Source organism: Mustela erminea, chromosome 3, assembly GCF_009829155.1.
Source record: "Mustela erminea isolate mMusErm1 chromosome 3, mMusErm1.Pri, whole genome shotgun sequence".
Classification (NCBI taxonomy): Eukaryota; Metazoa; Chordata; class Mammalia; order Carnivora; family Mustelidae; genus Mustela; species Mustela erminea.
In genome coordinates, this window is record NC_045616.1 from 101,967,337 (window position 1) to 101,981,129 (window position 13,793).

The 13,793-nt window shown below is 44.2% G+C and overlaps 1 protein-coding gene across 4 annotated transcripts in view; it reads right to left on the reverse strand.

Annotated features, from left to right (window-relative positions):
* Nucleotides 1–3,136, reverse strand: part of CPEB4 (cytoplasmic polyadenylation element binding protein 4) — a 62,818-nt gene extending 59,682 nt beyond the window's left edge. For 3 of the 4 annotated variants that reach the window (XM_032336997.1, XM_032336996.1, XM_032336994.1), the window contains exon 1: nucleotides 583–3,136. In XM_032336997.1, coding sequence (XP_032192888.1) covers nucleotides 583–1,707 — 1,125 coding nt within the window. In that variant the 5' untranslated portion in view covers nucleotides 1,708–3,136. The remainder of the gene's footprint in view (nucleotides 1–582) is intronic. The other variant, XM_032336995.1, reaches the window with a different exon arrangement.
* Nucleotides 3,137–13,793: the final 10,657 nt, after the last annotated feature.

Genomic DNA, 13,793 nt, shown 5'->3' on the forward strand with positions numbered 1-13,793 from the left:
GTGGAATTGCTGAATTGATGAATTCAGACTGTTCAGACTGCAAGGTTCAGAGAGGTTCCAAGTTTAAAGTGCAACCAGTGAGAAAACTATAATTCAATAGTTGGCTTTCAGTGAATAATCGCTAGCCTACAGTGGAGGGAAAAAAATGAATTTTTTGGTTATACGGTTACTTCATCCGGGCAGAAAATGATCATCAGTTTCCACAATGAAGTATACTTATATCTATATATTATTTATTCTCACCTAAAAAAGTAGGGAAAAACCAACCCTGATGATCCTGTCCGGCTAGAAAGCTATTATAGTTAATAATTACAACATCTCTAGCTACCTGGTATTCATAATTATGCCAATTCACACTATTATCTGTGGGGAAGATTACAATTAGAAATTTATCAAAGAAACAGCTGAATATTTTATTCCAAATCATACTCCTGTCCTGGCAAAATAACGTCTGATAATTAATTCATTTTCTAAGAAGAGTTCTGCTATATACATGGACCATTCAAACTCTCTTAGTTAAACAGATATTAAACCATGCAACTTCCTTGTTCATCTTAATCTATTAATGGAACATAATCTTACCGGAAAAGGAAAAATGTTGTCAGCCCTGTTCAAGCTATCTTCCATCCAGGATTTAGGAGCAAAGGCAGAGCTGGGGCGAGCGTACTTCTGCAGCTGAATATGATTGCTTGCAAAATTTTTCTTCAGAGGCGAGATAGAATTCAGGGGCGTTATTCCTCCATTCAGCCCTCTGCGGTGATCTCGGCCTTGGGAACCTCCCCAGCCCCCATATCCACCACCTCCCGGGCTCCACGAAGAAGATGGTGTAGGAGAGGGACTCTGGTAGCTGCTCCATGGAGAGGGGGGTTTGTTAAGATTATTTGCCAAATGAGGCAGCTGGTTAAAAGCAGCATTTCTATGTGTGAAAGGTGGGGGATGGGGACTGGCAGGAGACCTCCTCTGCTGCTGATGCTGGCTGTGATGATGCTGGAAATGAGGGTGATGAGGGTGGTGCTGTGAGAGAGGCCCGATCTGAGGGGAGAAGCTGCCTCCAAAGCCGGGGCTGACATGATGGGGAAAATTTTGAAACAACAGAGCACCGTTATTAGCCGAAGCAGCCGGGACCCCTCCCTGGTGAAAGAAACTTGCATCTTCATTGATGATTGTAGAGGAAGAAGGTGCTATCGCTGCTGACCAGTTACTGAAACCAGTAAGAGACGAAGCACTAGACGTCAAGGGTTGGGTCGAAGTACCTAGCCCCGTGGCTTCTTGATAATCAAACCCTGTCAACACTGGTGACTCGATTCTTATTTTCTCCTTGCCATTGCCATTTTCTGAAGAATTGTCCCCTTGATTTTCTTCTGATTTTGCCTTCTCAGGTTCAGGCAGTATTCCAGCTTCCTGACCTGGACTGGGTGAGAGCTGCTGCTTTTCTAAAGGGTCTTGCTGTTCCTGTTGCTGACTTTTTGCTTTTTCCGACCCCAAGATCTCATCCTGAATGTTATGGGTAGCGGGAGCAGGAAAGAGCCAAGCTGACCCGGCACTGCTGCCATTGGCAGCTGTGTTATTATTTATAAAAGCAGCAGGGCTGGGGGTGGCATTTTGGTGATGGTGTGGAGGCTGCAGATGTGGATGGAATCTGACTGGAAAAGCAGATTTATTCCCAGTATTGCTTTGCACTAGCACTCCAAACCCGTAATCCCCCATTTATTATTTTTAGGATCAGATTCTTACGATAAAAAATGACAACCTAATGTCTCACGTCTTTGTAGCCTCTACCCAAAATTTAAGTTGTTTGTTTGAAATGTCTTATTTATAGCTAGCTCAAAGATCGCAGCTTATCACTTGAAATAGTTCTGATTTGGAATTCTGGTCTCTGAAAGAAAAAAAAAAAACTAAAAAAAAATCTCTTAAAACATTGACATGAATCCAACTGGGCTTATTTCTAGGAGGGAATAAAAACGAAGAGGGTAAAAATCAAGTCTTTGGTTAGTAAAATAGGCGCTTTCTTTTTCCAAAGGAAAATGTACATGAATGACAAAAACACAGCTTCTCAAGCATCTATGGATGTAGAAGAATAAGCATTGCGCGGAGTAAAAATATATATATATATATAATTTAACAATCACATATGGTCTTCCTCAGCAGTTTAGATTCACTCACATAAAAATTAGAATAGGGCTAAGAGGAGAATACGTTCTTTTCTTGGCAGCTTGGTTAAAAAAAATCAGGAATAATTTAAGAACATTATATATTATATATTTATATATATAGATTATATTAGGTTATCTGGGGTGGGAGGTGAATTCCTGGTTGCGGGAGAGGAAATCAGCATTGACTAATGGAAAGATGATTGCAGGGAGGTTTCTGCTGTTCCTGGTCCTGTTTCTGCTCTTTCACGGGGTGCAGTTTTGGCCTCTGGGGCTGTTCCTGAGGCTTTGGGTGCAGATCTTGCTGAGGTCGCTGTTCTTGGGCTCCCCCCGGCCTCCTCTCCCCCATGAAATGGGTTGAAAACACCCGTTTCTCCCTCTTGAGGGGATCGCGATCAGGAAGGATTAGCGAGACTCGAGGAGGGTGAGCTGGCGGCCCGGGGGTGCGGGGACCAACGGGGCGACCTGGAAGGTCCTGCGGTTTCGGCCTCTTCCCCTCTCTGCGGCTCCGGGGTTTTTTTCCCTCATGGGACCCAGGGGCGGTTTGTTCAGTTCTCTCAGTTCGATTCTCCGCAGGGGGGAAAAAAAGAGGAAAAAAAGGGAAAACCCACTAGTGTAGTTATTCTAAAAGAGAAGGGCCTCCCCCCTTTGTGCTCTCTCTCTTTTTTCCCCCAGATTTTAGAAAAATCTATAATTTAGAAGGCTTTTGTTTCTCCTCACGGTTGCTGGGCCGTCGTCGTCGCCGCCGCCGCCGCCGCCGTCGCTTTACCCCAGTCCCGCAGTCCCCGGGGTCGTTGTTGCGGACTCCGCCTGGCTCTGCTGCTTCTCTCCTTCTTCCTCCTCTTCCTCCTCTGCTGTCGCCGATGCCGCCGCCGCCGCCGCCGCCACCGCCTCCCGGTGCCCGGGTCCCGCAGCCGCGGCTGAGTCCTTCTCCTCAGGACCGAGCCGAGTGAAATGACAACCAGCTGGAAAGACCGAGAGACACTTCCGGTTCGAAGAGGGAGGGGTGGGGTACCGAGGGCACTCCGCCCACCTGTCGAAATACCAATCAGCTGTTAGAATTTAGAGGAGGCCACGCCCCCGGCTCTGGTCCCCTCCTAGGAAGGTCGAAAGCATACCTCGAGAGACGCCTCTTCCGTCTGAGCCTCGCCCAGTGAGGCCTGGAGCCTGGAACCCGCTCCCCTACCCAGAGAGAACGCAGCAGGTTGCCATCTTTAGTGTGGGCAAAGGTCTCCTTCGCTGTTTCTCTCCCCTCACCACGCTTTGCAGGAGTTGCATATAGGGATGCACGGAAGAGAACGGATCCCTCTAGCACTAAGAAAAAGAGTCAGAGTCTTGGGGATCCAAGGGATGACGCGGATGACCGGGAGATCTGCCCACAGTAAAGGTGGGTCCCCAGGCGTCACGTGCCTTGGCCCGAGCTCCGCCCCAGAGGGATCTGGAAGGGTAGGCGGGTCTCCCCCGGCCGCTGGGCCGTGCCTAGAACTGCGTACGTCCTTAACCTGCCTGTAGCCTTCACGCGGGACTCTCCCTTCACCTTCCACTCCCCCACCCCCACTCCCCAGCTTGGCTTAGTTACCCGTCTGGTGCAGTTTCTCAGGCACAAAGATACAGTTGCTGTAAGCGTACGTAGTTGAGCCCTCTTCTCCATCCTATTCTATTCCAGGCTGTACTAGAGGGACGTTTCCAACACGAAAATCGTGGTCCTCACCTGTTCAGATCGCTTTCCATGAAAAAGGCCAAACTCGTTAGTCTGGTATTCAAGGCCTTTCCGCTCTGTGGACAGTGCACCTTAACGCCTCATCTCCGAACAAGTGCCCTACATCAACCTGCTCCAAACATACCAAGCTGCTATCGGTGCCTTTTAACATGTCCTTTCCTTCTTCTCCACTTGGTAGACTCCTGTTTCATTTTAGCAATCCGTTCGAAAGCTACCAGCTCTGCCTTCTGAATTCTCTCCTGCGAGCATACATGGCTCGTAAGTCCTGTGTATGTCTCTCATGCTCATTTATCACACTGTCGTTAAGGCCGCTTATGTCTGCCATACCTGGGCTCCACGGTGGGGTCGTTGAGGAGAGGATCTTGTGGATTGAAAGCATTGCTGAATGAATGCTGGAAAAAACGAGTCAACAAACCATCTACGGTGAATGACAGTCCCTTTTCCAAGTTTATGAATTATTTCATTTCTTCTGCTGTTTGATTTGGAGTTCACCTCTCTCAAACTTTCATCCTTCAGGGTTTTCATTAGCTGCTCTTGTTAATCTCTGTGCATTCCCACTTACCACGACCATCAAGGACTAGGGTAATGCCTTGCTCTCAGCATATGCTCTAAAGACTTTGAATAAGTGTTTTCCTTTAGTAGGAAATGAGAAGTGAAAAATGAAGAGAAGGAATCACAGTAGAGCCAGAAAAGTAGGAAAACAAAGAAAGATCAAAGACTTTTAAAAAGAATCTTATGAACAAAGGTGGCTTCCATTTCATTTCTATGGCCCTCCATGAATGGCCCTAGTTTCTGCTGCCTCAGTTTCTCAATCTGCCAACACTTCCATGTAGAATACCTGTTTAGAGCCTTAAGAAGTGATTTTTACTGTACTTCCTTATATCATGACCATGAGTCTTCCTTCTACAACTCTACTCCGAGTTCTTTGAGCATAGGGACTGGGTCTTACTCTGCTGTCTATTCCCCACAACTGGACATACCTCGAGACTTGCTGGTTTGGTTAGGTGTCATTTCCTCCAGAATGATTTCCCTCACCACCCCTCTCTCTAAAATCTTGCAGATTCCTCTCTTTAAATTACTGCTAATTGTCAGTGGGCTGGTTTCCAAAGGGCAGAGGTTTTTATCTGACTTAACTTTGTATCCCTAGTGGCCGGCATAGTGTCTGGCACAAAGCGGACTCAGAAAATCATTGAGTGAATGAATGAATGAAAGCTCAATATCCAGTAGATGGGTCAGTCCTTTGCAGCTACCAGTTCTCAGTGGCTAAAATGGCAGCCAGGACCTGAAAGAAAAAGGACTATTTTGGAACCCAACATTGTAATTTGAATCCTACCTCTGCTACTTCCTACTTGTACTGCCCTGGGCTTTACCTCAACCAGGCCCTAGTTCCTCATGGGAAAAATGTGAATGATATTTCCTCTCTCACCAAGTTGCTGAGTGACATGAGCTATATGTGAAGTGCTGGGCCGAGGTTTTAAAAAAAAAAAAAAATTAGTTCCTTAACACATGAAGTATAGAGAACTTTTACTTCACAGGTGTCTTTTGTCTAGAAGCAGCTGTGGTGCATGACTGAATCCATGAAACTTGTGTTGATTTGTAGACAAGGAGGCACACCCGAGCCACAGTCAGCATGCTACTAGGTCAGCCTGATCTTTTAAGAAATCAAACGGGGGCAGTAGGTTTGGGCTGGACTGAAACTAAGATGATCACCATAGACGTCAGGCTCCTGGTTAGGAGCATGGGAGAGGGAAAGGGGAAACAATTCTCTTGGGTCAACTGCTCAGAAACCCAGGATACCCAACTCAGGGCTGCCCTCCTTAAAAATATTCTGGCCTCAGAAACTGGCCGAGGTAACCATGACAACAATTCAGCAGCTCCATTTAGGATCTCCAAAGGGATCTGCAGTTGCAGATAAGTGCTGGCTGGAACACTCTGCTGGCAAAAGAGAGCTCCTCCAAGAAGCATGTTCACTAAGACCTTTAAGAGAAAACAAGCTCTGTCCAAACATTAAGTTGCTACCAGATAAAAACAACAGCTAAAAACAAAACAAACAAAACTTCCCTCCCTGTCCAGCAAAAGGTTGACACACCTTCAGAGAACCTGTAGACTAGTGAGTGCATGTACCCTGTTGGACACTGCCCAGCCCCCTCTGGGGTTTGAAGTCAACCACACCCCCAAACCCAAGTCTCCTAGGAAACATGGTCCTAATATCTCCTTCACCAGCCTCTTTTTAAAGTCTGGGAGATGATATAAATCTCCCCTTATAATCACACAAGATGAACTCTGCCCCTTTCCAATTCTGAGGTCCTTCACCTCTGTCCTTGAAGCATCTGTCAGCCTTCTCCCAAGAGCACACACTCAGCTCCCCAGGGGCCTGCCTGGTGACTTTAGTAACCAGGGTTGCCACCACAGGCCGCTCATGTTGTGCACTGTACAACTCCATAGGGCACCTAAGACTATTATGTGAATGCCACCCCCTAGAGTTGTACAATGTGGCAGCCCTGCTTCAGTTCATCGGAGTGAAACAGAGGTACCTTATGGAAATACGACACCTGTACAAGAAAGCAACTAGATACTAGCATAAATTACATGAGTACATGCTCATTGCATGCAGAAATATTTAAAACAGTTCATCCATTTTTATTTTAGAGCTGTTGGCCCGGAGCTTTCTGTGATGGAATTGAAGGACACACTGTCCTTGGTGGTGTTGAGTAGTAAGCTGTAGCAAGAAGACAAGTCTGGGCAGGTCCATGGTCCTGTCCCCTAAGAGATTAATACCCAGCAGTTACTTTGCTTAGCTTTGTTAATAAGCCTTCTCATGTAGTAGTGGACTATATATTTTACTGAAATTAAAAAATAACAATAATATTTAAAGGCTGGTCCTATGAAGGTAGAGGAAGAGAATAGAGTGGAATTACCTTCAGAATATCTTCTTTTCCAAAAGTATCTGGATGCTCACTCCCAAAAGGCAAGCTGGACAGAAACAAAGCCAAGTCCTGAAAGCAGGTTTTATTAAACCCCACCTCTGGTCTTCACCCTGTTTTATTATTGAAAAGTGTGCACATTTACTTAGAAAACACCACTGTGTTTTGTGTTTTCTTTTACAGTTAATTGCTGGGTTATATTTTCCCTTCTTGTTTGTTGTTTTATAATCTGCACAAACCCTCTGCATTTTAAACACTGTTTTCCTCCTGCTTTCCCATTTAAGGTATTATCATTCACGTAGAGTCCATAGTTAACAAGCCATTTTGGTGGGGGTGGTGAAACCAGTTCCTCCAATGCATTGTTACTGAATAAATGGCTTGGAAAGGTCCAAGACACAGACATGCTTCACTTGAAATTGCCTTATCCTGGCAAATATTTAGGTGAGCAGGAACAGGGGGTTGACCTTCCAGACTGTGACATGCATCACATGGGATGACTTGGATTCTTTCGTGGCCTCAACCACCTATGTGGATGGGCTGCTGACCTAGATTACCCCTTGCTGTTTTGATTGGACACACTTCGCTTCCCTGAACCCACCCCCAGCCAGCCGTGCTGTTGAACAGGTGCCATCTCACACCCTGTGGATAGGCTGGAGGATTTTCACCTGTGATACTGGAAAAAGGAATAGCTTTTCAGAGTTTGCAGGAAAGCTTCAGGGGGCAGAGCTCAGAGAGCTAGGAGTCAGAGACCAAAATTCTAGCCCCAACAGAGACATAAACTCATAGACACTAGTTCAATTTGTCTGATGATTTCCTTTCAGCCAGAGTTTTTACTACCTAAACAATTTCACTTTGAAACCCATCAGCAATAAACGTTCAAAAGAAGGCATCTATTTAAAAAAATTACTAAAAATGCTCCTTTTCTTTTATGTCCAAATTTCCTGGTCCCCTATTCTTGGAGTATATATATTCCAAAAGAACAGTTGTAAGAGTTGATTCATAAGTATCCAACCGCACACTTCAGTGTGCATCCGTCCCCATAGGAGCCCATCAAATGCACATATCCAGACCTTCCCCGCCCCCAAGATATTCTGATTAAGTTTTCTCATACTATTTTCTCATAAGTTTTTTTTTGAAGATTATTTATTTGACAAAGAGAGAGAGCAGGAGAGCACAAGCAGGGGGAGAAGGAGAGGAAAAAACAGGCTCCTGGCTGAGAAGGGAGCCCAACATGGGGCTTGATCCCAGGACCCCAGGATCATGATCTGACCTGAAGGCAGATGCTTAACCAACTGAGTCACCTAGGCTCCCCTCTCATAAAATTCTAAACTTCAAGAGAGTCTCTCAAAATAATATAATAGCATAGAAAAACCAAAATGAGAATGGCTAAAACGAAAAGTTCCTTTCTTACATAAAAAGGGTTTGGGAGAGTCAATATAGGGCTTGTGTTATGGTTTCAAGAAGTCACCAGAAGCCAGGTTCCTTCTCTCCCATTGCTTCCCTCCTCAAAATGGAACTTCTGCCTGTGATCCAAGATAGTTGGTCGAGCTCCAGCCATCATACGTGTGTTTTAGATTGGAAGAAGAAGAAAGATGAAGAAGGACACGACTCTTCTCTTAGAGGAAGCTTTTCAGAAGACATACACATCCTTCCATTCTCCTCCCACTGGCAGGAATTTGGCCATATGGGTACAACATACTTCCCAAAAGAGGTTGGGAAGTATGGCCTTTATTTCATACTCATGTACCTAGTTAAAAAGTGACATTCTATTACCAATGAAGAAAAGGGGAGATGGATACTGATGGGTGAGACACTTTGGCCTAGAGAAGTTTAGCAACTGACCTGAGTCTTATAGCCAAGTCAATGCCCTCATTTTGCAGTTAAAGAAACAGGTCCAGGGAGGGACCTTGTCTAAAATAATTCAGTTATTTTGCCCAGGTATCTTGACTCAGAACTCTTCCTCTACCCAGTGGTCCTCAAATTTTAACATGCTTCAGAATTACCTGGAGGACGAGTTAAAACAAACAAGAATTTCTGATTGAATACATATGGGGTACAGCCAGAATCTGTTTTTCCAACAAATTTTCAGATGCTAATGCCGCTGGTTTGATGAATATGCTTTGAGAACCTGTGATCCACAGAACATCCCCACCTGGGATTAAGAAGGGCCTTCAGTTGACTGTGGCCAACCTTAGTCCTCCTTCCCTTTTCTCTGGTTTACTCAATGGTGCCATGATTCATCACAGTTGGCTAAGCCAAATGTAAGAGTCATCCTTAATTCCTCCTTCTCCTCCTCCATTCTCTTATATTTTGGTCCCCAGGTTTTCTTCATTTCTCTCTTCCTCCTTCTCTCCATCTCCTGCTTTGGTTCAAGTCTGGTCATTTCTTACCTGGGTTTTTTTGCAGGTGCTATCTTCAGGCTTAATACCTGGCCTTGCTCACTGAAGCTTTCTAAATGGGGAGTCTACTTAACAATTACTCCATTGTTCAAACATCTTCAGTGGCTTCCTGGTATATTCAATTGGACTTTTTTTTTTTTTAAGATTTATTAATTTATTGAGGGGGGAGGGGCAGAGAGAGAGGGAGAGAGAAACTCAAGCAGACACGATGGTGGGCCCGACATGGGGCTTGATCTCAGGACCCTGAGGTCACTACCTGAGCCAAACCAAGAGTTAGACTCTTAACTTACTGTGGCACCCAGGAGCCCTTCAACTATATTTTTCAAACTTCAGTGATTTTCGTTCCAGCACCACAATTTTTGCCATACTGGGTATAGTTCCTGCACTGTCACACATTTAATGTTTCTGTAAATTGGCTTAACTTCTAACAGAACTTAAAAGCTTGTTTAAGGTAACGTGATTTACCACTTGAAATGAAAAACAGTTATCACTTACTATAACCAAGAAGTAATTATCATGTTTAAATATTGAAAACAAAACAATGGTATGAATTTCCTCTAGCTCCTGTATGCCTTTCAAAGGCTCTGATGTTGAGGGCTTCTTCCTTTTTGCCAAAAAGGAAGACTAATAAGGTTAAGAAGGTCCTAAAGACTTACTAGCCCAATCTTGAAAGGTCTTATTTACATAATTAGAGGGACTGATAGAGAATGGAAAGGGAACTAAATTTTTCTTTGAGCGATTAAAGAGTATGCACTGCCTTCTCTGGGTGCCACCTTCACTCATCTCGTGTACCCCACTGGAAAAGGACCTACTGTCTGAAAAACACTTCTAGAATCCTTAACATGTCATCCCATGCACCTGACAAACTGGATGACATTTCAGCATCATTTTGTGCAACTCTCCCAGAACATTGTTTCAAGCATCCTGAAAAACTTGAGGTTCCATGAACTTGCCATCAGTCGAATACCATTTGCTACAAGTAATAGAAGGCAAGAGTAAGAATGACCTAGCCAATAAGAGGTTATTTTCTTTATACATCAAGGAGTCTCGAGGTGGGTGGCTGCTCATGTTGGCTGGTCAATGATGTCAGGACTCTGGGTTGGAATCTCTAGATGTTCTTGGCCTTCCCTTCAGCAACTTAAGATGTCTGCCACAGATCTGGTCATCACACTGTGGCTTTCAGAGGCAAAAAACCAAGGGCTTCAAAGAGTTCAGTTTCTTTCTAGTCACGAGCTTTCTTCTGATCAAGAGTAGCTCTTTCCCAAGGGCCCTTCAGCACACTTCCTGTTACATCTTTTGGGTCAGAACTGGGTCATGCCACATTCTAGACCAGACCTGGTTCCGCCTCCCTTGAGACTAAAGAACCCCCAATGTGAAACATAACCCGGAATCAGGATTCTGTTAGCAAGGGTAAAGGGAGAGTCTTTAGAGAAGGCAAAGAGTGTGTCCATTGCTCACCACACAACTTCCTTAGGCCTTTTCACACAGGTCTGTTTGCCAAGAACACCTACTTTGTTTACCATGGGGGCTCCTCCTCAAGCACCCTCACTGGTCTTCTTTGACCTCCCAGCAAAGGCAGGTGGTCTTCTCCTAAGTTGGCAGAGACACTAAACCATATAACTGACTTTTACATAAATGACCATTTAGATCCCGCTCACTAGACCTGTTCTTCTGGGTCCGATACACTTTTTTCTTCATATCCTCTGGGCCCTGCATTATGCCAGCACACAGTAGGCTTTTACTGAGTGCGTGTTGAATTAAGGTTGAATTAACCCATTTTCTTTCCCTTCACATATACAAGTCACAAGCAAACCCGAAGTGAGAAATGTTAGGTTGAATTTAACAATAAGTGTACTTTGGAAAATCTTACAAAGAATACTCTAGATCTTGCTGTTGGTCTTTTGTGTTGTTCTATGAAAAATACAGCAATCTCCTATTAGTAACATCAAATTGCTATCAGCATAACACTTCTACCACACTGCTGATCTTCTGGCAAATCAGTCACTGCAAATCCTGGAGAGTGGTTTATAAACTTAGTAAACCATTTCAGTCTTGTGTAAAACACATTATACACGGTAATAGCTTCATTTTGGTCGAGTCCGTTTAGGTACAGTTCCACGATTGCATTAAGCTGGTCTATATTGATATACCCTCAATGTTAAATAGCTTCCTAATGAAGTAGACTGCCTTGAAGCCACTGGAGAGTGCAAGCATACACACACACACACATGCATACATGTAAAGTTATCACCACCCAAAACAACTGCAGGGGCTGTAATTATATAATATTGATGAACAGTATCATATACACTTGCAAGTGCTGGTTTCTAATGTAGCTGAGTTGATTCTCAATAATGGGTTTCTTGAAATGACCTGGCCCCCACAGAAGTACCTTCAGGTTCAACAGCCCATGTAAAATAAAATAAATGCATAAATAATGTAGCAAGGGAAATAGGTAGCATTATGGCCACACTTCTGGGCGGCTGTTATTTAAAAGCCTGGCAGCTTGGCAGTTAGAAACCACTATGTCCAGGGGTGTTGTAATTCACCATTTGCTTGGAGTCGAAATGAGGCAGAGGAGAGCTCCAGGCCCCTAGCTCATTTTTTATTTAGAGGCAATTTTTTTAATCCATTCGGCCATTTAAGTTCCAAAAATAGAAAAAGGAAAAAGAAATAAACATGCTTCAAATTTAGAAGTTTAGAGGCTGGTTTGGATCCCTCGTTACGCAAGGCCTGGGATGTATTTTCTAAGCAACGTTCTACAAACTTGTAAGTGCATGGTGAGAGTTTAAACATTTGTTTCGGGGTGTGTGTGTGTGTGTGTGTGTGTGTGCGCGCACACGTGTGCATGTGTCTGTGTTTCTTTTGAATCCGTATGTGATGGTTTATGGAGCTGAGTTTTTCTAGTTTTCTAGTTCAGAGTTTTTTTTAGTCTTCTTTATATGCCCACACACATGTTTTTTGCTGTTATTAAATTACCTATCTTACTTTTCACCCAATGTTATTTGCAAATGGACTGAATTTTTTAGAACTTAACTAAATAAGTTTACAAGGAAAATTTTATACCACTAATATGAGCAGAAAAATCAATGTCATGTCATAAACAGATGCTGCCATTTATTTTTTTCCTAACACACACTGAAGTAAATACATACGCAAAACAAATGCCTAGTGATTCAGAGCTCCTCTGTGTGCCACCTGGAAGAGTCTCCAGGACTGTCAGTGGCCCCTTTAGGGAAATGCTCGCTTACTGGTTAAGAACACACATGTTCTAAATCAGGCAAGATTGGTTCAAATCCCATCTTTGCCATTTACCAGAGGTCCATTTGCCGTTTGCCAAGGGACTCATGAGCAGGTCTCTTTGTCTCTCTGAGCCTCAGTTTCTGCATCTGGAAAATGGGAATGAAAATTATTAAGCAGTTAGTTGAGAGGATACTATGAGGCAGTGCAGGTAAATGTCTTGGCACAGCACCTAAACAACAGCAGATGTCCAAGAAATGTCAGCTATGATTATTATTAATTTGTGACTGAGGAGATGTGGGTGATTACAGAGCACCAACCACCAACAAATTCAGTTCAGAACAAACAAAATAGATTAAGTGTCTACCATGTGACAGGCTTCATGGTAGGCCCTGCAGGCATGGAGATAATTCTCGAAGGGATAGCCATAACGAGCTAATGACAGCAGTGTATGGGAAATGCAGCGAGAGGAAGGTGCTCACGTTATTATGGCAGGCCAGAGGAGAACATGAGGAAAGCCAGCATCACGAAAGCAAAAGGTGCAAATCCATGCATCAGGCCTTTCCTGCGGGGTTACGGGAGCATTCATCTGTACTGAAAGGTACCAAGTAAATTGGATTTCTGCTGGAGAACAGAAGATGCCTGACATCCAGACACATATACAGCAATGGAGACATATCATCATTTACTTATAGGCTTAAGTGACACTAATGAATTGGTGAATATCATTGTCAAAACCAAATAAGTGGTCAAGCAACATGTAAATGGAATTCTAGTTTTCTTTCCTTCCGTCGAGGTCACAGGCAGGGGGTTCACAGATATTTTAGATTGGGCCTAGAGGAAAATTTACTTTTTTTTCGAGTTGTTACTTGCTGACATGTAGAAATTATGCAATTTTACAAGAAAACCCAGATTTGTATCTTTTTTAAAAAAATGGAAGATGTGGCCATCTGGATTCCCACATATGGTGATTTGGGGCTGGAGTTAAATAGTTGCTGATCTCATAAGATGGGGTGTTCATCATTGAGTTCACCATAGTCCCTACGCATCCAGCTGATGGTACTGCCTTAGGAACCAGGCAAGTGGGGCCCTTCCTTTGGCTCCATGCCTTAGAGGCATTTCTCTGCCCCTTCTCCAAAGATGCCCTTCCCCAGGAGTTCAAGGAGCCAAGGGATGCCTGCGCTGCCTCTATTAGACAATACCGCTAGTGCCAAGGGACCCTGGAGATCCCTGCCCATGAGACCTGTGCCTGCTTCCAGAGCCTGTAGAGACCTCTTTCTCAGCTCTTCCCAACGTGACTAGCACTGCTAGGATACATACCCTGGGCCTTAGGGGTGGCCAAGAGAAAGCTGGGGTGTTC